The sequence below is a fragment of the Prunus mume genome, linkage group LG8, assembly GCF_029339155.1.
Source record: "Prunus mume cultivar Tortuosa linkage group LG8, ASM2933915v1, whole genome shotgun sequence".
Taxonomy (NCBI): Eukaryota; Viridiplantae; Streptophyta; class Magnoliopsida; order Rosales; family Rosaceae; genus Prunus; species Prunus mume.
The window spans coordinates 23,589,507-23,614,510 of record NC_142705.1 but is presented as its reverse complement, the minus strand read 5'-3'; the positions used below and the strand labels follow the sequence as shown (position 1 = coordinate 23,614,510).

Genomic DNA, 25,004 nt, shown 5'->3' with positions numbered 1-25,004 from the left:
CTCATGAAAACTTTTCACCCAAGCCCCTCAGTTAGCAAAATGGTTAAGAATTCTGTATAGTGTTGGTCAACCGAACCAAACCATGCCGTGAAGGGCTCACCAAACACTGAATCGGACTCCTCGGTATTGAGTTTTTGAAAGCCAACGCCGAAGCAATGAGAGGAGAAACTAGCGACGTTAGTTAACCGAGGTGGCAACACCAAGATCTATATTGGCTTCGATCAGATCTGGCGGTGGATATGCAGATAGAAGGGAGAAAGAGGCGAGGAACATAGAGAGATGGATGAGAAAGATAGAGAAGAGAATGGAGGCGTGGCCTAAGAAAATGAAGATGGAGGCGTGGCTTGGGGAGATGAAGATAGAGGTGTGGCATGTGGAGACGAAGATGGAAACGTGCAAATAGAGATAATAGAAATCGTGACATAGATTTGTTAAGGTTAAAGTCTAACACTTCAATAATATATATATTTTAAATCACTAACTAGAAATTCATTAAATACATTGATTACACAAATAAATCACAAGAGAATGTGCTACTTCAATGGTTTGTAGACATGCCTTCACCTAAGAGGTTAGGGTTCAACTCCCATTGGCTTAACAATTTTACAATATTTTGCAATTTTAAGAGGATCAGTTTGGTTCAAGTGAATCGGCAATTCGTTAATTCTCAAACCGCAAGTCGGGCCCAGTTGACCGAATAAAAAACTAGGTTGATTGGTTCGGCCAATTTGACTGGTGTTGAAGCCCAAAAAATTCAGGATTGGGCCCAAATAAATTCTTGGCCCAATGCGACACCTTATTAAGAAAAGACTCGATTCGGAGCATGCAGAATTCGTCATGCACGCTTTCACCAACCACGACCGCGTGCCATGCCAAATAAATATGTAATTTATCACGCTAAGAATTAAAATGAGCCTATAAAAGGCATTGGCTATACAAGCTCATGCTAATTATTTTGTCGAGCATTATGTCTCTTTTCAAAAACTATAAAATTCAAGCACACCAATTAACATGCCATGCTAAGCAGGAAATCATTATTTCACACATAGCCACACTACAAGCTTAAGTGGGCCCAAGCCACGCAAATGCCCGGGGCTTACTTGAGTGGGTTGTGGTATGGATGGTAACGAGCTTTCATGAGGCCCATTGATGAGCCAAGAAATGGAAGTTTTGGGCTGCTTGGGAGCCCCAAAACTCAAGCCCATTTCTTGAGTCCAAACACATGGGTTAGCATGAGAGAGGGGAGAAAATGATCCAATGCCTTAGGAGGATATCTAATAGTCTGCAATAGCACTTAGACAAAGCCAGTATCAATAAAATGCCCAAAATTAAATAGGCTATTCCCAGCAGCTTGACGAAAACCCATTAAGCGCTAGAAATATGTGTTGACAGCCCAATATTGCACACGAGCCCAGCCTAACAACTTGTAGAAAAGCTGTCACCGTGCTCCACCCTTGTTAGGACTCCAAGATGGTCAAATAGGAAGTCATGACAGAGACCAATGGAAACCCATGAGTGTAGGAAGAATACCCATCGGACAAAAGCCTCTATCCATCTTCTTTTCCACTGCAAGCTCCATCTTGAAAAATCAGAGGGAAAACAGGTGGTGCTTCACCCTTATGGAGAAGACCAGCTGTGTCAAAACTTTGGAACCACAAAGGGCTCCTTACCCATGCGCCTTGGATAGGAAAATTGCATCAAATAAGATCAAGTGGGAAGGAGCAACGAAAAGGGAGAAGAAGGTTAGATGAAATTAGGGATTCTTTGTGCATATAAAATGGAGCTTCTTCTACCCAGCAAAATCAACAATCTAGAGCCTAACCAAGCTTTGTGAAGCAAACTGGGAATTTTACTCAAGCCACCCAATTTTTGCCTCTAGTTGTTTCATCTTCCTATTAGGAAGAAATCCTCCTAATTTTCCTCTGCCCTACTCCAAACCTTCATTCTCCGTAAGAAATTCGTGCTTCTCTCCCTCTCTCAAATTGCTAAACTTATGAAAGCTTAGCTCCCATGCCACAAGCTCCCTATGCCACAAGCTCCTCATGCTCACTTTATATTTATGTTTTAGGTAAACTTTTTAATAGTTTGGGCAAACATATAAAAATAAAAAGAGAAATAAACATTAAAAAAATTCAACTTTGTTGTAAAAGTGAATAGAGAAAGTATATGAAGGTAAGAGTTGTTCTTAATAGCTCAATGCTCAAGTGTCTTATTCATCTTTAGTGCCTACTATTTATAGGCATAAGAAATACATCACCATTTACCACCCTTAAGTAGTGGGTTACAAAACATAATAACCAATGATAAATATGGTATTTAGTGCATCGGTTACAACCCTATAATGATAGGTATAATAATGGGTATAATGGAGGAATTACAGTGGACTTATAATGGGCATTCATAACCTTTGAGGTTACAACACTCCCTCTTGGATGTCCACCATGTATGGAGTATGCCTAGTTAAAACCTTGCCAGTGTGGGACAAAACCTAGGCGAAGGGAAAATAGTACATATCTATGTGTAATATAGAATGTGTGACACTACCTCATTAAAATCTTACCTGAAAAAATCCAATGGGATAAAAACCAGAATGAAGGAAAAAGAGTACAGTGTGAAGGTCTCAATTATGACACGCTCCCCCTGATGCTGACAAAAGATCCTTGAGTTGACGCATTCCAATATTGTTGACTATATTTCTGAATGTTGTAGTTGGCAGTGCTTTAGTGAATAAATCTACAAAGTTGTTGATGGATTGTATTTGTTGAACATCTGTCACCATTCTTCTTAATTTCATGCATGTAGAACATTTTTGGGGAAATGTGCTTGGTTCTGTCACCTTTGATGTATCCATTTGTGATTTGAGCAATACAAGCAGCGTTATCTTCATATAGTAATGTTGGAGAATTTTTTATTGAAGTTGACCCACTTATTTCTTGAATATGTTGTATCATAGATCTCAGCCATATACATTCCTGGCTTGCTTCATGCAATGCTAATATTTCAGAATGGTTTGAAGAAGTGGCGGCTAATGTTTGCTTTATAGACCGCCGTGATATAGCAGCACCATCACAAGTGAACACATACCCTGTTTGTGATCTAGCTTTATGTGGATCAGAACGATAACCAGCATCAGCATAGCCAACTATTTGGGATTTTGATCCTTTTGAATAAAATAAACTCATGTCAGTTGTTCCACGAAGATACCGTAGTATGTGTTTAACACCATTCCAATGTCTTTTAGTTGGTGCAGAGCTATACCTTGCTAATAAATTGACACAAAAAGCTATATAAGGCCGTGTACAATTTGCAAGATACATTAAAGCTCCAATTGAACTAAGGTATGGTACTTCAAGACAAAGTAATTCTTCGTTATCTTCTCGTGGGCAAAAATGATATTTTTTTACATCAAGTGATCGAACAACCATGAGGCTACTTAATGGATGGGCTTTATCCATGTAAAATCATTTTCAAACTTTTTATGTATATGTTGATTGATGGATAAAGATTCCAGTTGGTAAATGCTTGATCTGCATGATAGGACCTGCCAGAATTCCTCGAAATCCGTGATGGATCCTATGGTTTTTCGGACATCCAACCGATGCCGGGCCCACTTACTAACATCCTAGCCTCTCTTCCAAATCAAAGGAGGAAAGAGTCGAGACTTTCTGCCAAAATTTCGGCAGAGTGTCCCATAATAAACAGACTTAACAAATATTTTCAACCTGTAAAAACGCAGTTTAAAATTCTCAAACCTTAGCAGAGTCCTACGCCATGTGTAGTAAAGTAACAGTAATCAAAATGTCCGGATCCTTTATCATACGCCGGAATAATCCAACGCCACGTGTGGTAAAGTAACCAGTATTCAATTGAGCATACACACCGGAAAATCCAACGCTATGTGTGGGTAAATGAACCAATATCAAATATGTCCGGGTTCTTTACCACGCGCCGGAAAAATCCAACGCCACGTGTGGTAAAATAACCAGACGTCAGTAACCAAGGAAGCCCACATGCCGGAAAATCCAATGCCACGTGTGGGTATAGTGAATAGGGAAGGTACATATGATGGTGAGGTTTATAACCCTTATATAAATATTATAAAGATAATATTCCCTTCCTTAATTCAATTTTTCCAAATATTTATTCATAGTATAGAAAATAAACTCTCAAGCATATATTCCATAAAGACCTAAAAACAATTCAAATAATAATCAAAACTTGTTTACACTTAATTTCCATAAAATACTATATTCCACAATTAAAATAATAGGCTTTCATAAATAACCCGATATCACCCAATCCATATACTTTAATAATAATCATAATAATATTAAATAAGGCCAAAAGTCACTTTTGGTCCCTATCGTTTGGCACTTGAACTACTTTTGACCCTGCAGTTACAATTTCGTCACTTTTAATCATGTAGTTTCATATTTGAAGCAATTCAAGGACATGTTAAAATTTTTGTTAATTTCTTTAACAAAGTAAACATGTGCCTCTCACGTGGAGGGGCAATTTTGTCAATCCAAAGCAACTTGTCTCTTCCTCTTCCCTAGGGCGCGCGAAATTGGCTATTTTGAAGCAGATTAGGATTAAGGCTCTTAAAAATTTAGTGAAATTCATCTAGGCTTTCAATTAAGTGCAACGTGAGGGTGCGAAAAGACTAGCATAACTTCAATAGGGTTTAGGGAGGTGAAGTCGATGGAGGTGAAGAAGAGAGGTGAAGTTGATGGAGGCTTCAATAATCCAGGTAAACTCAAAATCTTTAAAGGTTCAGTTTTCTGTGCGAAATTGTTTTATAACTTTCTTTTATTCAAGTTTTCAATGCATATAAGTAGGTTCCAATGCCATTTCTAAAAGCAAATGATGTTTATATAGTTGTAGAAAGAGAATGATAACAACAAAGGAAAAAGAAAAAGAAAAAAAATCATAAAATAGCTATAATTTTTGTAATCATCACTTGTTAAACAGTCAAATTCATTTACATTTTAGTGTAAGGCTATGTAATACTCACATATATAAATTTTAATGATCATCATTAGAGGAATTAGTATAAATTCCGTATGCAACCCATGAAGTGGGTAATTTTTTTGAAATTTAGAGAAAAAGCTTGATTTTCAGTGTTGATTATATATATATATATATATATATTACTCTACAGAAAAAGGAATGATTGTCTCTCTTGAAACCACTAAGAACTAAGACAAGAAAATGATAGCATTGAGGTCGGCAAGGCATTTAGTGGGTAGGCCAATGAAGGAGTTAATCAGAAAGTCATCAATAGGATCAACAGTTGCCACCCCAACCAATCTGCACTTTCCTTGTTCATCCAACCTCTCCCATTTTCCACTTTTTATTAAGCCTTTTGTTTTTGTCTGTTTTTTTACTTGGCCAGATTCTTGATTGATGCTCTCACTGAATAGCTTGGGACAATGTCAATCTTCAAAAATGGTGGCAATGGCAATCCCAAGAACTTTGTTTTTGCACTCTTCTATGTTCTCGCTTTTGTTTATTCCATTCTTTTGTTTTGTGGCTTTGTTTTGTTTTGTTTTTCTTATTCGAATGACCTTGTTTTGTTCTGTAACTTTGGATTTGGAAAGTTATTGCTTTGTTGCTATGATGGTTGAAAATTGTAAAAAATAGTGTGTGTATTGGGAGTTTGGGAAACACAATGGTCCACTATTTGCATTAAGTAAAGCAATATGTATGCCATTTGTTATTTAATAGCTCTGAATGCTTTGATCCACATAAAGTAAAGAAATATTTTCTTTCTCAAGGCATTAATTTTTCAGATGCTGGCCCTCCACGATTTCCTTATGTCGAAGTATTTGATGAGGTTCCAGATGAATATTTTGATGATATTTTTAATCAAACTTCGCAAATTTCCTTTGATGGTGGATAAGAAGTGGGTAATGACAACATGAGAACAATAGAAGTGCCTGTGTATGGACATAATATTGGCAATGAAGATAGGATAGAGGTACCTGTCAATGTTGATGATGAAGAGGATAGTGAAGAAGAGTTTGACGTTGATGGTAAGAGGAGAGTAAGAGATCTTCAAGACAATGGTGATGAATCATATAAAGAAATATATGAAAGTGATAATGATGCTGCCATTGATGACAATAACCTGTTTGATGGAAATATGCAATCCAGTTTTGGGAAAGTAGGAAATACCTATCTACCTAAGGATTTTATGGCTTTTGATCATGAAGAAGACTCGGATACAAACTCAGAAAAATCTTTCAATTCACCAAACCACTCTTCAGATGAGGATGGTGAAATGAAGACGAAGTATCCAATGTTCTGTAAGTCTGATTCGGTCCAAATCGAGCGGTCAGGTCGCTTGCGATCGCACGATCGATGGTCACCGTTTTACGTAATCTCTGAATCATTGACTCGAAGCATTCGGGGCTCAGATTCTTGATCCGCAAATTCCTATACGATCATAGAGGTACCTAGATCAACATATTTGGAAATAGGGTCGATCCAACGGTCCGAACATATCAAACCTGGATAACGCCTAATATGAGTAAATGTGACCAACCGTCAAACGATAACCAAATTCAAATCTGAGTACACCGTCATGCTCGGGATGACATGAAGATTATTTTAGGACTAAATGGGTCACCCAAACCTGGCCCACGCCACACATGCTGTCAAAGCGTGGGTGTCTTGAGAAATTCTAGCGACCAAAAAATTCTTGAAACACCCATCAATATCTATACCTACATGATCAGGACAACGAGGGGAGCAACTTTTGTTCTTGGACCACGACCAAAAAGTGGCCGGAACTTAACGTCGTTACTCATTTTCATGTATCATATTCTTTTGATGAAGTAGGCAAAGATAGACAAGAGAATCTCTATGTATCTTTTGTAACACCAAAATTTTACCATTACAACTAGACATGGATGTTCAATGTTCTGAAGAGAATCAAAATGTGTTCTTGAGGAAATGTTTATCGTTTATTGCTTTTGATATTGTTATTTTTAAGACAAAGCACATACCTTGGGATAGGCCTCGTCAATGGGCCAACCTGGGCTTTAAAAAGGGGAGATAAAATAATGGGCCAGCCCGGGCCGGATTTAAAAAGAAAAAATCAAAGTCCAAGCTCGGCCCATGGGTTAGGCTTGAAAATGTCCATCAGGCCGGGCCGGGCCGAAATAGGCCTACTTTATTTTGTAATTTTGTTAGTATTGATGTTTTTTTTTGTCAATTCTTTATTTTTTATGTTTTTGCATGTTTATATGTTTCCATTTTTTTTTTCTCATAGTTCTCTATTTACATTTATTATTTGTTTATGTCTTTATTTTTTTCTTTGTTCATTTCAAAAATTCACAATACATAAAATAAAATTTAGAAAACTACAGAAAAAATTCATATGAACTCTTGTGACATTCTCTTCACTTTAAATCTCTAAAAGAGGACATGGAAGAAGTGCCTTCTAAGTTGACGTAGTTTGATGTAGCTCCAACATTATTGATACGGCTTAAATTCAGTTGTGGTAAGGTGTTTGATGAAACATATATAAATATCAAATGGTGTAGCATATAATCATTAAGTTGATGATATGGTTTATAAGTTGTTGATTGGGATGAAAGTGGCAGGGGTTCGAAACCCCTTGTGTGTGTCTCCATTTCCTTTAACTTTTAAACTAAATTCATATTTATATAAAATATATGGGCCTACGGGCCGGGCTTATGAGCCAGGCTGGACTTTAAACACCTAAGCCCAAGCCTAGCCCATTAAAGATCGGCTGGTTTGGCCCATGGCTCGCAACGGCCCAGGTCGAACTTTTTCTCAATGGGTCGAGCAGACCCCCATCAACCCACGGGCCCGTGGGCCAAATGATGACCCCTACCTTGGTATGTACTTTGTGGCATGCAATGTCCTCAGAAGGTATTTACCCACTGCTTACTTAAATGGTGCTCTTCTGCTTCTCCCTTAGGATGTTTCGAATGTGGCATATGTCTCCCTTATGACGTTTTGGTAGATGACCTACGTCTCCCTTAGGACATTTTGGTAGTTGCCTATGTCTCCCTTAGGACGGAGAGAGAAACGAGATATGGGCTCTTTTTAAATTTTTAATTTTATTCTCACATAAAGTTAACTAAGATTAATCATGGGATATGTGTCACCTTTTAAGAGTGATGCTGACCATACACATTTGGTTAATGTGATGAAGAAAAAGCTCCCAAGAGAAAAAAGTTAATCACAAGTTATCCATTAAACGAATATTAAAAGAGAATATAAGAGGTGATTTTTAACATGGGATCGTTTATCATAATTGATAGTTTTGTCTATTAACAAAAATAAAATAAAATAATTTATGTGTAAGGTGGGGTTTGAATTCTTTATATTGCCTTGTAATCACACCACACATTAGTTCAAATGGAAGTATTTATGTAGGGATCAATATGTTATTTACTTACTATTACTGCCATATGGCAGGAAAAAGAAACAAAAATTTGTATGACCCTAACCACTTAAAAAAAACTAAAAAACTATTATTATTATTATCATTATTTTTGTGTGTGCGTGTGGATTTTCATAGAATTTGTAAAATTGTTGCGTTTTGAGAAGGAAAAGCATGTTAATATATAATAATCTAGACATTTGACTATAAGATTTTTATGCTGTGGATGTTGATGGCTTGATAATCACTTTTTAACCTTGGCCTATGGAATATGAAATGCCTAGTTTGTAAAATTTTATTAGTCTTATATTCATTATCATTTAGCTTATACTTTATGCCATTGTGTTACCATTCAAACTAACTAATTTATTATGAATTTTGGAAAGCAAGAGAATATATTATATCTGTAGTTGGTAAAAAAGAAAAAGAAAAAGAAAAACACCAATCAATTTTGAATGGAAAAAAAATAACTAGGTCATGCAAAGCAAGGATTTTGTGTAAACTCACAAGCACATTGTTTTTATGTTGTAATTTGAAAAGGTAAAATTGAGTCTGACAGACTGTTGAAAACTCATATTATAATAATAATAATAATTAATTAATTAATATTTTGAAAAGAAAAGGAGATAGATATCCTTTTGGTTATTACAAGGCCACATTGCATGTCCCATTTCTTTCCCATATAAAACCACACAAGAAGCCCTATTTGGACACCATTTCACACCACACCACACCTTCATTTTACACATATTTATAGAGAGAGAGAGAGAGAGAGAGAGAGAGAGATGAGAAGGAAGCCCATTTATATACATATCAGCAGTCAATACATACACACAACACAAACATAACAAAGAGAACAAAAGAGAGAGAAAGTGAGTTTCTAGATAGAGAAAGAGAAGACACACACAACACACGAAACCAGAACACACCACACCACCATCATCACCAAATATTATTTTCTTTTATTTTTTTGAGACAAAATAAAATAAAATGAAAAATTATTTTATTTTTTTTACAAAAAAAAAACATCTAGAAAGGCTCAGGGCTTACCTATATTTATAGCCTTTGAGCATCAAGTCTCTCAATACCAAAAAAGACAACAAATAAGAAAAAGAAAAATCCTTTTGAGCTTCTGATAAGAGAAATGTGTGTGCCTCTGTCGCTTTGTTTTCACTGAAGAACAAGACGATCTGAAGGGAACCGATCGCCTTCTTCATGCGTCTTTGATTCAGTCTCAGCCTCCGATCCTTGTGCTTTCTCGGTTTTCAGCAACCGATCGGTGAGTAAATTCATATTTTGCTTTTTTTTTTTTTTTTTTTTTTCCCCAGCTGTTTTGCTCTTGTTCGATGATCGCTTTGTATTCGAAGTTTTCAAATTTTTTAGATAATCGGATTGGTGATTGCTTAGAAATCGATCTGATTTGGATTATTTATTTGTATCGTTGATGAAGCCGTTTGATTCTTTCGTTCAATGTGGAAGTGTATTTGTTTTTGGTCGTAATCATCGTTGCTTCAATGCTTAGGTTGGTGAAGGTGCGTGCTTTTGGCCGAAGCTAATGACTGATTAAGAGAAATGAACAAAAGATAGACAGAAATGGAATAGATTCATTTTATATTATTGAGTACATTTACTATTTACTTTGTTGCTTGGTTTTTGAAAAGTAGATCTCTTAAGCTATATTATGTAGCCCCATAATGGTATCCTTACTTTTTCAGCATCTTACTTTTTCTCTATAGATAGCAATTGAGGCAAGCTTCACAGAATTTATCTTATTGTGTTGTTTTGATTTTCTCTATTTATCACTGTGGTTTCAGTTTTGTAGTAGTTCTAAATTATTAATAGTATGATACTATAAATTTGTATGATTTATGTAGTCCGACTTGTGCCTGTAAGGGGGTTTAAAATTTCTATTTTGCTTGCTCAAAGGGATTTACGTTTGTGGTATAGTTTCAGTTTTATGCTTGTAACAGTAAATTATGTTTTAATTAATAATTTTAGTGATTTCTTTCCTGATATTTATGTTGCAGAGTATCTGAAGGGATTATTGGGTGGAATGTGATTTGCATGGGCTGAGGATGCCAGAGTTACGAAGTGGAGTGCGCAGATCAAAACGGCTTGATGATCTCCAGCCTTCCTCACAACCACCGATTGGCCAAGCTGAAAATTGTGTACTGCCTGCTCAGAATAAACCTCGTAGGAGAGCTGGTGGTGGAAGGGGAAGAGGTGGTAATGCTGTAGCAAAAGGTCCTTCACCGGCAATACCCACAAGGGCGACTGCAGCTGGTAGAGGTCGTGGTGTTAGGTTGATAGATTTAGACCCTGAACCTTGTGAGGTTCGTCCTGAAGCTGCTGCTTTAGGAGCAGCCGAACCCATTTATAATCGTGTAGAAGTTGTAGCAGATAAAGATATAGCGATGGAGGGTGGTGCAAGTGCAGATAAAATAATGGGAGGTGAAGAGGAAGCAGGCGGGACACCTGTTCCCGATAGGGTATATACCCTGTACTTATTGCTTTTGATTGGATTCCTTTTTCCTTTTTAGTGTTAGACGCGGATATTAATTGCATTGATTTGGGACTTCTATTTTGAGAAACAGCTGTTATGACTGTATACTCTGCAGGTAGATATTTAGCTGATTATTAGCATTAAAAGTTCTATGTTCCTCACTCTACTAGTTCTGTAGATGTGGAATGTACTAATTCGAATATAATTAGGTGATGTTGTTATTTCTCTGTGAAACGAACTTGAAGATTCTTGTACACATATTGAGTTTTGCCCTCAGTTGGCCGATGCACCAACAGTTTCATTGTGATAATTACCATTAATAAATGTCTTGTTGTCCATGCAGAAATTTAAGTGTTTCTGTTGCTTGGTGTAGGTACAAGTGGGTAACTCTCCTGTGTACAAGGTGGAAAGGAAGTTGGGCAAGGGTGGTTTTGGCCAAGTTTATGTTGGTAGAAGGGTTAGTGGTGGCACTGATAGGACAGGGCCTGATGCAATTGAGGTATTTAATATCATTTTTTGGAAATTTTATTTTCTGAATCACAAATATATGATCTTTAAGATTCTTTTTACAGGTTGCTTTGAAGTTTGAACACCGAAATAGTAAAGGTTGCAGTTACGGCGCTCCTTATGAGTGGCAAGTGTACAGGTGAGTTTTGTTTATTCCTGAATATGTTGGAAAAAGATTACATATGGTCGCCTTTAAATTTTATCTACATTAATCTTGAAATGTTTCAAATGTCTTATCTGATTTCCTTCTTTTTACGTTGTTAAGTCATCTGAATGGATGTTATGGAATTCCTTGGGTTCATTACAAGGGTCGACAAGGAGACTTTTACATTATGGTAAGTTTTGTTTTGGAGTTCCTTACCATCTGATTGGATTCAAAACTTATTTACATTGTCTGATGGATGTTATTTATATATCAGGTCATGGACATTCTTGGACCCAGTCTTTGGGACCTTTGGAATTCTGTTGGCCAATCGTAAGATACTCTATCTCTCTCTCACGCACAAACACACTCAAATTCACACAAGCACACATAAAAGACCCCTGAAAAACCAATTGTACAAGAATCTACACCCCAATGTTCCCTGTGTGCAACAGAGTTTATTTCGGTCCTTTAATTCACATTATTATGTCTGCAACAGGATGTCACCCAATACGGCGGCATGCATTGCAGTTGAGGCAATATCAATTCTTGAAAAGCTTCACTTAAAAGGGTAAGTCTTATTGGAAGCTTTGACTTATTCTCGTTCGTATAAATAGCTCATGAATTTTTCATCTCAAACTAGGTTCGTGCATGGAGATGTAAAACCAGAAAATTTTTTACTTGGTCAACCTGGAACACCTGATGAGAAGAAGCTATATCTGATTGATCTTGGCTTGGGTATGTTGCCCTCATGTTTCTTCATTGCATGTTTTCCTTTAAAGTATGAACTGTTTGTGTTTCATGGTCAGATATGGTATTTCTGTTTTTAGTAAGGAAATTTAAGCAATATGAAGCAAATCCTATTCCCATATTTAGTATATAATGCTTGTATAATGTTTATATTTTGTTTCAGCATCTAAATGGAAGGAAGCATCTGGTCAACATGTTGAATATGATCAGAGGCCTGACATATTCAGGTTTGTAATGTTAGGACATTGTTCTATTTGTGCTTCTGAGACTTTATTTGTCCGTCCTTTATATATTGACATTACTACTTTTGACAGGGGAACAATAAGGTATGCAAGTGTACATGCACATTTAGGTCGGACTGGAAGTCGAAGGGATGATCTTGAGTCCTTGGCATACACATTAATATTTCTCATTAAAGGAAGGTTACCCTGGCAAGGGTATCAGGTGAGTTGGTATCGTTGTTAAATGTGTTTGTAACTTTGCATTCTGCTTGCATATAATCTTGACAACCTTCGTTCACTGTTTTGCTTGAAATTACAGGGGGATAACAAGAGTTTTCTTGTTTGTAAGAAAAAGATGGCCACCTCCCCAGAGTTGATGTGCTGTTTCTGCCCTTCCCCCATTCAAACAGTTTCTTGAAGCTGTTACAAATATGAAATTTGATGAGGAACCAAATTATGCAAAGTTGATATCTTTATTTGAAAGCTTGATAGAGCCATGCATGCCATTAAGGCCGATAAGAATTGATGGAGCTCTTAAGGTGATTTTGATTATACATTTTTAGCTTTTTTCCTTTACACTTTTCTTTTTCTTTCTTTAACTTTCTGTTTGTTCAACATTCTGCATAAATAGGTTGGGCAAAAGCGGGCAAGAATGTCTATAAATTTGGAAGAAGATGAGCAACCAAAGAAGAAAGTTCGTTTAGGTAGTCCTGCTACCCAGTGGATTTCAGTGTATAATGCACGTCGTCCAATGAAGCAAAGGTGAAAAATACATTTCTTTAATTTGATTTCCCATAATGTGTGATTGTGCAGTGAAATTTTTCCTACATTTGCTATTTTTTCTCATTTTCATATAAACATATTTTATTTCCATACAGAAACATTAATAAAAGGTGTCAGCAGTTGAAGTATTTTAAATGTTTGATTTTCATTGAAAGGTTATACAGTTTTAATTCTTCTTTGTCAGTATCAAAAGCAAGTATGTAATCTTGGCATAATTCTTTATCTTGACCACTATTTGTGCTTAAGCAAATTAGCCAACTTATGAAGGATGGCAATGGCATTCCTTTTTTTGGTCCATGTGCTGGTGTTTTGTTATTAGACATAAAAGACGAGATTTTAAACTTTCTATTAGTTTTAAGCTCGTGACCCTAAATTGTTATTTTCATCTTTTACTTAATATTGAGATCTTCTGATATTTATTTATTTGGTATCTTTTGTATCTCATTCTAGTGGTTCTTTAAAATAGGTTTCTTATGTCTTCTCACCTATTCAAGTTCTCTAATAAATTAAATGGGTGGTACTACACCATGTTTGTAGTCAGAGGATAAACTACACTTTACCCCCTCAACTTTTTTCACAATTCGTATCTGGTCCCTGTATTTTAAGTTACAACAATGACAACACAGGGACAAACAAAATGGAAAAAGTATCAGATAATTAGGTGTAAAGTGTAGTTTGAGATAAAATGCATAGTGATATATTATGGACTTCTCATAGATGATAATAAATGGTTTTGATTCTGACTTTCTTGAAACATTTGATAATGATGCTCCTGATGATTGTTTCTGTAAGAATTACTGAATGAATAGTGTCTCTACCAATTTGAGGTGATGATGAACCTAAGTTCTTATTTATGGTATATTTTCCCCCAAACCCATGTTTATGTGCATGGTAATGGTTTTCTTGCATGGTGGTTTTTCTTCTCCTTTCTCTTCGTGTGGAAACCAAGGGGCATGGTCTAGGCTCAAACCTAGGATGGCCTTTGTAGGGCAGTGGATTCACCACTTAGGTGTCCCCACTGGACTTTTCTTGCCTAGTATTAAGTAAGCCTCTTGCTGGACATGTAGATATCACTACAATGTGGCGGACACAAGGCTGAGCCAGCATGTTGACAAGGGTAATGAAGATGGATTATTTATCAGCTCTGTAGCGTCTGCATCAAATCTGTGGGCCCTAATCATGGATGCAGGGACAGGTTTCTCTTCCCAGGTTTATGAGCTGTCAACTGTCTTCCTACATAAGGTTAGCATATGAAACAAGTGTATTCTATCATCCTTCCGTAAGTAATATACTTCTTGAAATATTGATCATCTTGATTAATTCATTTGGGACAGGACTGGATCATGGAACAGTGGGAAAAGAATTTCTATATTAGTTCAATAGCTGGTGCCAATAATGGGAGTTCCTTGGTTGTTATGTCCAAAGGTTTGCATTTATTTGTACCATTAAATAAATAAATAAAAAATGCTATTAGTTTTGTATAAATGTATGTTGTGTGCATCTTCACCTCTTTTGCTTTCGTATCTCCTGTGGTACTAGTCAACGGTGAAATATGATTATCTTCTTATTTTGCCAAATCCATAGTCACTTGTTTCTCTGCTATATCAGGGTTGTGATTGAATCTAGTTTTCTTCTCATATTCAGTTTTTTTTCATGCAGCATTCTCAATCTAGGATGCCCTTTTGCAAGTTACCTAATTCATTTTTCTTTTTATTCTAGCAACATTCTCGTTCTACGATGCCTTATTGAATTCTGTTCTTTGAAGTTTCTCCCAAGAGACATGAACAGCTTTCTTTTCGCACCACTGCACACACCCAGTTATCCTCCACTTGCGTTTTTCTTCCTCCTACCACTGTGTTTATATTCTTTATCTTCAATGCTTCTCATATTTCTTCTTGCTTGGATGGCCTCTGCACCATGCTTAACTCCTCTGCGGTTCGTTATTCTCTTTGGAACATCCTTGCTGATAAAATCTCCTGTTGATATTGTGATTCCAAATACTTTTCCTTCCACCAAACATTAGCTTTGATTGATTTTCTTCCATTAGATCTCACCCCAAATAGTTCTTTTCATGGGGCAATGTAACAACATTCCTTACAAAACCATTTCCCCATTCTAGAAGAAGCTCAAGAATATACCAACGGGGTTTTAGTCAAGTGGTCAGGGCTGTGCAAAAGTCATGATAAATTACCATAAATAGAGTTTGGCAATGCAAAAGTCGTGTTAGAGTACCATAAACAGAGTTGTATCATGAAGCTTGGTGTTTTTTTAACTTAAGGTCGCAGAAAGAATAAATTTTTTGAAAATTAAATGCAGAACTTTAAAAATTAAATTTTAAGTCCTCATTGGAATGTGTGTTTTTGCATGTTATAAGTGCCTTTGTGCATGCACTTTGCTCATCTTCCTTTTTTGCTGGTAAATGAAACATTAATTTTATGAGACTCTTCTTTTGGCTGCATATTTCTCTTTACTAGACCACTGTCCTAAGCCGTGATTTATACTCTATCGTATTGCATATAGGTACTCCTTACACTCAGCAGTCATATAAAGTGAGTGAATCTTTTCCATTCAAGTGGATAAATAAGAAGTGGAAAGAAGGTTTCCATGTGACATCCATGACAACCGCTGGCATTCGCTGGGGTGTCGTTATGTCCAGGAATGCTGGATATTCTGATCAGGTATATTATTACTCACATTCAAGTGTGTTGAATTTTTGAAATTGTAAGTTTTGTTCACCTTTCTTGTTTTCAAGATAGCTCATTTTCTCCATCTTACATTTGATTTGAAAAACAAGGTCGTGGAGCTTGATTTCTTATACCCGAGTGAAGGTATACACAGGCGATGGGAAAGTGGTTACAGAATAACATCCATGGCTGCCACTACTGATCAAGCAGCCTTCATTTTGAGCATTCCTAAACGAAAATTGATGGATGAAACTCAAGAAACTCTGCGTACCTCTGCCTTCCCAAGCAGCCATGTAAAGGTAAGATAGAAAACATCGGTGTGCGATGAGCATCGTGATCTTGTGCTAATTTTCTTTAATTCTTTATAACACGGAGTTCAAATATCTGGGTTCTGAAAGTTCAGTTGCATAGCACCATAGATAAGGTATTCATGCCTTGTTTTTGTTTGTTTTCATGAATCTCAAGATAATGAATCATCTTTGATGTTTGTTTTTTGCAGGAAAAATGGTCCAAAAATCTCTATATTGCATCAATTTGCCATGGACGGACTGTTTGCTAATTTGTGTGTGTATATGTGGTTTTTACCTGAAAAATGCTATTCAAATTTTTGAGAGCGTTTTACAGTTGATCTTTGAGCAGCTGGATAATCTTCACACTGCACGTTGAGGGAAAAAAAAAAATTCCAACCATGTCATGAAATGTCTTCCTAGTTTATGAATGTAAAAAGTAACATAGATGAATGATACAATTGATTTTGGGAAAACATGTGCGCTCAACAACCTAGGATGCTAAGCAGCAGTTTGTTGAAAACATATCGCATACTTCACCTAGCTATGGCTGCTAAGCCGATCGCTTATTAACTGCAAATCATTCTCCGAATTAAACCTCGTCACGGAAGGTGTTTTCTGTTCGAATGTTGTGGTAAGTAGCAACAAAAACACTTTATTTGGGAAAATAGGTTTGAGTTTTAATTCTTGAATTGGGCCAAAGCACCCACGGCAAACTTTGTTGAGAAAAATAGATCAGAACTTCTTAGAGAAACGAAGACAACATTCAGCTGCTCTTCTTATACTGTTGGAAATTACTGAAATTGTTTTTGTTTTCTTGAAAACATAAAAAATAGTGGACACCAATTGGCTTTGGAAACTGGTAGGATTTTTCAGAAACTGTTTAATAATTTGGTAGTCTGCTCAGTCATTCAACTGTGCAAGAACTTAAAAGTTGAGTCAAAGAAAAGTGGTGGTGAGTCCAAAGAACAAGATTATAGGGCCCGTGTGTGTACAGCGTCGGTTGGGGAAATTTGACTTTTCAACTAGAATTTTCATGATGTTTGTCTGCCCACTCCAATATAAAACAAATATTGACTTGACTTGACTTGGTGCTTGAATTACGGAAAAAATAAAAGAGGACTTAGTGATTGAATAATGATTTATAGAAAACAACTAGTGCTTGAATAATGGTATATGATAATAGCACCAGTGCAGTGTTGAATGTTTGATATGCGGTTCCATCAACAAGAAAAAGATAAGGCCTTCACATCACAATGGAGTCCCTAAGCTGGTGGTGATATTGTTATTTATGATAAAAGCAAAAATGCTGAATCATCTACAAACGGCCCGCTCAGTAACCATTTCATTTTCATTTTACCTTTTAGCGATAAAAGTATTTGCCTTTTAGAGATAAAAATAGAATGTACAGTAGAAATGAGAAATGAAGAAGGGTGGGGGAATGTGTTTAAAGCATTTTAATGTTGAGAAATGTGGCAAGACATACCCTGATATGCTTGTCATTGACTACAAAACTTGGGTATGATCTTCATTGCCTAACTTAATGTTAATGTTGAGAAATGTGGCAAGACATACCCTGATATGCTTGTCATTGACTACAAGACTTGGGTATGATCTTCATTGCCTAGCTTAATTAGAACCTAGGACCAGACAAATTTGCATGATTTAATTGATAGTGTTTCAAACCAATGTACACAAAATCTTTAGGTAATTGATTTAGCCTCAAAAGTCAAGATAAAGGACAATTTCCCAGTCCAAAAATAAGGATAATTTCCTAGGCATAATGTCTGGATTTGGAATTATACATAGCACACAGATTTGTTTGACCACGAGTCTCAAGAGCTTATAGAAAAATATCTAGTTTGTGACTACCATCAACACATTCATGATCCATCTATAAGTATCTCGAGTTGCTTAATTAATTAGCAAAGCAATATGGCCAGCCTGATGAGCCTACCTTTTGCTGCATACTTGATCTTCTTCTTCATCTTAAGGCCTTGTTTTTCTTGTCCCCAAGAACACAAAGAAGCTCTACTAGAATTCAAAACTTCATTAACTGAAAACTTATTAGCAGCAAACTCTACCGATGAAGCAATGGTAACCGAGTTACTAGAGTCATGGAATTCCAGTTCAGATTGTTGTCAATGGAACCTGGTCACTTGCCATTCCCATGCAGCATCAGCTTCAAAACATATCACTGGCCTTGACATTTCCTATCTGGTCCTCAATGGAAGTGTGCCTTCAGATGTCCTGGCGCCACTCTTCCGAATAACAACGCTCATGCTGCTCAACATCGCTTCCAATTCGATGCAAGGGGAGATCCCAGGAGCTGGTTTTGCCAATTTGACCAAGCTAGTATATCTTGACATGGGGGAGAATCGATTCAATGGTTATATCCCTCCTCAGCTGTTTCAGTTAAGGTACCTAGAGTACCTTGATTTAAGTGGTAATTTCATCCAAGGAGTGATCCCTGCAGAGGTCGGAAACCTTACTGAATTGCGTAAGCTGTCACTTCGACAGAACAAGCTATCAGGAAGGATACCATTGTCTGTGGCGTCTCAGTTGAGGGAGTTGCAAGTATTGGAGTTGCAGGATAATTCTCTCTCCATGGAGATTCCAGCAGAGATTGGCAACTTGGTGAACATTTCAACACTTGCATTGAGCAACAACAATTTGAGTGGTGGAATTCCACAATCAATACAAAAGATGAGCAAGCTGGAAACACTTGCGCTGGACAAGAATATTCTCAATGGTGATATCCCAGCGTGGCTATTTGAACTCAAGGAGTTGAAGAATTTGCATCTTGGAGGAAATAAACTAAGGTGGAATAACACTAATGTCACCATAGCTCCAAAATGCATGTTATCTCAATTATCCTTGAGATCCTGTGATGTTGGAGGTCCTATTCCGATTTGGCTTTCCAATCAAACAAGGCTTGATCTCTTGGACTTGAGTGAAAACCAGCTCGAAGGAGCATTTCCACTGTGGCTAGCTAAACTACAGGTTGGGATCCTATTTTTATCAGACAACAAGCTCACAGGTTCCTTGCCGCCACCTTTGTTTCAAACTCGAAGTTTACAAGTCCTTGAATTGTCAAGAAACAACTTTTCGGGAAAATTGCCAGAAGATATGGGTGAGAACTGTGCAGTCATGATACTCATGCTGTCTGAAAACAATTTTTCAGGGCCAGTGCCAAAATCCATCGCAAACATATACAGACTACTTTTGCTCGACTTGTCAAGGAACAACTTCTCTGGTGAGCTTCCAATCTTTAAACCTGATGCACTTCTAGCGTTCGTTGATATTTCGTCAAACAAATTGTCAGGTAAGGTTCCGGCTACTTTTGGACTGAACACTATAATCCTCTCACTAGGCCAAAATGAGTTCTCTGGTGAGTTGCCTAAAAACTTGTCCAATCTGAGCCAGCTTGAGCACCTTGACCTGCATGATAACAACATCACTGGAGACTTGCCAACATTTCTCACTCAAATATCTTCTCTTCAAGTACTCAATCTGCGAAACAATTCCATAAGAGGATCGATCTCCGGTGCTCTGTCAAATCTCAGCAGTCTCCGGATCCTGGATCTGTCTAACAACTTGCTTAGTGGAAATGTTCCTCCAAGTGTTGGAAATCTTATTGCAATGATTGAGACTCCAGACATCCCAACAAATTTGCCTGGTGCATTCTTCTCCTTCTCAGTTGAATACGACCTGATTGTAAATTGGAAGAAGTCAAAGCAAGGCATATCTAGCCACAATCTTGACATCTACTCCCTTCTAGACCTGTCAAATAATCAATTTTCAGGCAACATTCCATCCTCTTTGGGTAGGCTGAAAGGCTTGAAGCTACTTAACATTTCTTCCAATGAACTTTCTGGGAGCATCCCATTGGCATTTGGTGATTTGGAGAGTTTAGAGACCTTGGATTTGTCTCACAATAATCTGTCAGGCCAAATACCGCAGACATTTGCAAAGCTTCAAGAACTGAACACTCTAGACTTGAGCAACAACAAACTTGTTGGTCATATTCCTGAGAGTCCCCAAATGGATACACTGATTGATCCAAACATATATGCTAACAACAGCGGATTGTGCGGGGTTCAAATTCAGTTGGGTTGCCCCGAAGAGCACCCGCCATCTGCCAAAACAGATGAGAGTGATGAGAAGAACGATACATGGTGGTTTTCATGGGCAACTGCAGGGATTGGATTCCCTTTTGGATTTTTTTCTGCTGTGGCCTCAATGTACGTTGTTGGTTATTTTAGTACTGTTGCAACCAGAACAAGAAGGGGCTCTCAATGCGTGTGGCAGAGGTAACAATGTGTGTGCTCTTGAGAACCATAGCACACAAGAATAGTCACAACAACCTTTTGAAGAAGGAGACAAGAACATCTACTACAAATAATGTTTGTATTTCTGCTGATCTTATATTCATCATATATATTTTGAAGTGTAGTAATTAAGAATATTAAGGAATGATGTTAATTGGACCCTCTCTCTCTCCCCTTCCCTGCCTTTAGAAAACACTAGCCCTATGTGCCAATTGGTTTTATTTTTATTTTTTTATATTTTATTTTTAGAATTAAGAAAAGATAACATGGGTAGTTATGTTCCAGAAAAGTATGACCTATTATCTGATTTTGTTTTTAATTTTAATTTTATAAAATGAAAAATTGAATTTACCATATTATCCTCATTTAATTAATAATTTCAATTCTTAATGTTTGAATTAACCAAGAGCATTTTTTTTTATATTTTGAATGTTTTACCATTTTCTGTCTTTTGCTTTATATATATAGATATATAGAGATGGTGGCAGTTGCGCAGAGTTAAGGAGTATCATTTGGCCATACTGAAGTGGGCAGCCTGAGGCCCGATGAGTCAAAGCCCAGCCTGACCCCACAGTTTGACCCACTGGCCCGGTCCATTCTAAGTTTGGATAAAGTTTGGGCTTAGGATTTGAAACCTTTGATTCGAGTAGGCTTCCCATTCGCCTTTGTTATTCTTTTATTTATTTGTTTTTGTTTTTGTTTTGCCTTATATTGCCCAATATAATAATGTCTTGTCTTTTATATTAATTTATTTTTATATTACTTAATTTACTTAAGTTTACAATGTAAATAAAGAAGTACCCTCCATTTGGATTCAATTAAAACTATTAGAAAATCAAAATATGAAAATCCAGTTTTAGTATAAGATTCAATTTATACCAATATTGATACCTCAGTAAGTCAATGTATACTTTATACTAAAATCTCATAAAATTGTGTTTGATTATTTAAGATATGTTGAGGCCAAAAAAATCCAAAGCTGGACTCAAATATATTTATGGCCCAGTACGACACTTAACTAGGGAAGAAGCCCGACTTGGGTACGCATGATTTCGTCATATGCAAGCACGAGTTATGGTCCACGTACCACACCAAACAAATGTGTAACCCGCCATGCAGAAAGGTCGTAACAAGCCTGAAAAATGTATTGGCTATATAAACCTGTGCTTATTACCCTGTCAAGCGCCATTTTGGCCCGGCCATAGCCCTTTACAATACGACAAAGCTCGAGCTTAAGCACGCCAAATAACACACCACACCAGGCAAAATTTATTTTTGCACCCACACGCTACAAGCTTAAGTGGGCCCAAGCCACGTGAATGCCCGGGGCTTTTTGAGTAGGTTGTGGTATGGATGGTTACGAGCATTCACAAGGCCCATTGATGAGCCAACAAGTGGAAGTTTTGGGCTGCTTGGGAGCACCAAAACTCAGGCCTATTTCTTGAGCCCAAACATATAGATAAGCATGAAAAAGAGAAAAGTGGCCCATCACCTTGGTAAAAGTAGCCCATCACCTTAGGAAGTAGCCTAGCAACATGAAAAATATCTCAAGAAACCTCCAGCACATGGCTAAAGCCAAATCTAAGACAAACCATTTTCTAGACCAAAGAATATTCGCGTGTGCAGGTTGTTGGGAGTAAAACTGTCACACCCCAATTATTATTATTATTATTTTTAATTATTTGGGAATGTGAGGTAAAAGAAAAACTAAAACTAAAAATTTAATTACTAAGAAACATGAAGATTGAACGTAAACTTCCATTTAAGTCAAAGTAATTTACATTGTATTATTACAAGCAAAATAACAAGAAAGTAACAAAACACTCAAAACTATCCATAATCCATTCTACTTGTTTCCTCAACAAAAACTACACTTCAGTTTCAAAGCCTGCAATAGATTCAACAAGGGGTGAGCATTACATGCTCAGTAGGGGTCCTATGTCTTATGTGATTAGTGAGATTTATAATATACAATTTATACAATGCATGAATGAACTTCAACCCCAAACTGATGGACAACTTATTCCTATAATTGTCGGTATAATTGTCGAATGGGTGATTGACATGAGTGATTGTCCATCACATTCCCAAATCACCATTGATCTTCAGTTACAAATCACCCTTTATAGAACTAAATGGAGTGGCAGTTTTCCTTCAAGCCACCAATTTAGTCTATAAATCTTAGGATTGTAGCCTAGAGATCCCTAGGTTAGTTAGGTGGCATAATATTAAAGCTTCATCTACTATTGTTTTGCCGACTCTAACCTACTATATATAAGTTCTAACTAGTAGTTATTGAATCATAGGTTCTTCAAAGTTATGTTAGTTTCTTAAAAATTCGAGAGTGAAAACTAAGTGTGATAAGATTTTGGAAAAAGCTCAATTGGGAAGTGTATAATAGCTTTGGATTCGAGGTAGGGGTTTTATCTTGGGGAGGTTTTGTTTTGCATACATTGAGTTAATTAAATATTGTAAATACTACATTAGGCTTGATAATATTTGATTGTTGTTATGCTTGGTTATATTGTTTGATTGTTATCCTTGATATTAGATGTATACATGTTGTCAATTATCATTATAATTTGATGAATTTTGACATATTCATATGTTGTCGGTGGTGGTTGGAATTTTTGGGTTCATAAAGAAATTATGGAAAAGAGGATAATGGGAAGTATCTTTTGTGTAGTTGAGTCTAACCATTGTAGGGACCAAGTTCAAGCGAGCCCGTGTGCACAGTAGATTAAGAAATCGGCGGTATAATTGTCGAATGGGTGATTTGGACTTGGAGATCAATGGTGTAGACAAAATGACTAGCAAAAGGAAAATTATGGGATGATTGAAATGTGTGTTAGTTTATATAATGGGGCATTCGGAATCACAGTGGTAAAATGCATGGTATGGGACATGCAGATTTGCTTGCTCTATTATATAGATTAACGGGTTGGGTAGAATTGAAGTTCATTCATGCATTGTATAAATTGTACATTATAAATCTCACTAATCACATAAGACATAGGACCCCTACTGAGCATGTAATGCTCACCCCTTGTTGAATCTATTGCAGGCTTTGAAACTGAAGTGTAGTTTTTGCTGAGGAAACAAGAAGAATGGATTATGGATAGTTTTGAGTGTTTTGTTACTTTCTTGTTGTTTTGCTTGTAATAATACAATGTAAATTACTTTGACTTAAATGGAAGTTTACGTTCAATCTTCATGTTTCTTGGTAATTAAATTTTTAGTTTTAGTTTTTCTTTTACCTCACATTCCCAAATAATTAAAAATAATAATAATAATAAAACTGAGAAGTAAACTTTGAATCTCTATCAGAAACAATAGAAATAGGAATTCCATGTAATCTCACTATCTCTCGAATATATAATTTCCCAAAAGTTTCTGTGGAATCTGTCGTTTTGATTGATATGAAATGTGCAGACTTGGTTAAACGATCTACAATAACTCATATTGCATCTTACCTCTAGGTGATCGTGGTAAACATGTGACAAAATCCATTGTGATATGATCCCATTTCCATTGTGCAACAGGTAAAGGTTGAAGAGGGCCATCGGGTTTCTGATGTTCAGCTTTCACTTGCTGACAGGTCAAACATTTTGATACAAAAATGGCTACATCTCTCTTCATACCATTCCACCAAAATTGACGACGTAAATCCTGATACATTTTTGTACTTCCTGGATGAATAGTGTAGGACGAATAATGAGCTTCATGAAGAATTTCATTCTTTAATTCTGGAATTTCAGGTACATATAATTTACCTAAATACCTTAAACCATCTTCTTCATGAAAGGTCCAACCTTCTATTTTATCTCCATCCAAAATATGTTCTTGAATTGATTTACAGGAGTTATCCTCTTGTTGTTTTTCAACAACTTTTCCCAGTAAAGTTGGTATTGTTACCAGGTTATAAAGATAAGCACCATGCTCAAGTACGTTCACATGTAAATTATAATCTTGAATACAATTCATCATCTTCCATTTCTGAATTTGTAGTCCTGCTACAAATCGATGTGTATTCCTACTTAGACGGATGGACCATCTTGGTACAAAATAAAAAGTTTAAGGACATTTGAATTGAAAATTTTAGTTGATGGACCAAGATGATATTTGAGCAATAGTTGGGGACCATTTAGGTCATTAACCCTTTAAATACCAGATCAGATTCTATCCTTGCCTTTCTCTCTCCTCTCGCGATTCTCACTCTCTCTCTCTCTTTTTTCTCTCTTCGTGCAAAACGGCCAGCCACTTTGGTTGGCGATTTCTCCCAACTCCGGGGACCGTTTCAGGCGAGACCGGTCCCAAAATCTTCCTCTCGACGTCCTCTTTCTAGCCTACTCATTTTCGCAGCTCGAAAACTCAAGG

General features: G+C 36.7%; 2 protein-coding genes across 3 annotated transcripts; both read left to right on the top strand.

The window, feature by feature from the left end:
• The first annotated feature begins 9,254 nt into the window (after positions 1–9,254).
• Positions 9,255–16,772, top strand: LOC103338977 (casein kinase 1-like protein HD16). The gene is given in 18 exon segments (XM_008242256.2): positions 9,255–9,698; positions 10,447–10,908; positions 11,296–11,421; positions 11,495–11,568; positions 11,695–11,764; positions 11,849–11,904; positions 12,071–12,142; positions 12,215–12,309; positions 12,485–12,548; positions 12,636–12,765; positions 12,862–12,936; positions 12,938–13,081; positions 13,174–13,304; positions 14,393–14,567; positions 14,660–14,750; positions 15,846–16,003; positions 16,120–16,308; positions 16,509–16,772. Coding segments are annotated over 17 exon segments (2,124 nt in total). The 5' UTR covers positions 9,255–9,698; positions 10,447–10,494; the 3' UTR covers positions 16,569–16,772.
• Positions 16,773–18,116: 1,344 nt separating this feature from the next.
• On the top strand, positions 18,117–21,345 carry RLP46 (receptor like protein 46). 2 transcript variants are annotated; one of them, XR_016122992.1, is made up of 2 exons: positions 18,117–20,702; positions 21,096–21,345. XR_016122992.1 is itself a non-coding variant. In XM_008242271.3 (1 exon), the coding sequence occupies exon 1, from the start codon at positions 18,232–18,234 to the stop codon at positions 20,611–20,613; it is 2,382 nt and encodes a 793-aa protein (XP_008240493.2). In that variant the 5' UTR covers positions 18,117–18,231; the 3' UTR covers positions 20,614–20,786. The 2 variants fall into 2 exon arrangements, 1 of the variants encoding a protein (XP_008240493.2); XM_008242271.3 differs by lacking the exon at positions 21,096–21,345 and having other exon boundaries at positions 18,117–20,786.
• The last annotated feature ends 3,659 nt before the right edge of the window (positions 21,346–25,004 follow it).

Excerpts from the sequence above, each read along its gene's own strand:
- RLP46 (XM_008242271.3), top strand. The coding sequence starts at position 18,232 with ATGGCCAGCCTGATGAGCCTACCTTTTGCTGCATACTTGATCTTCTTC.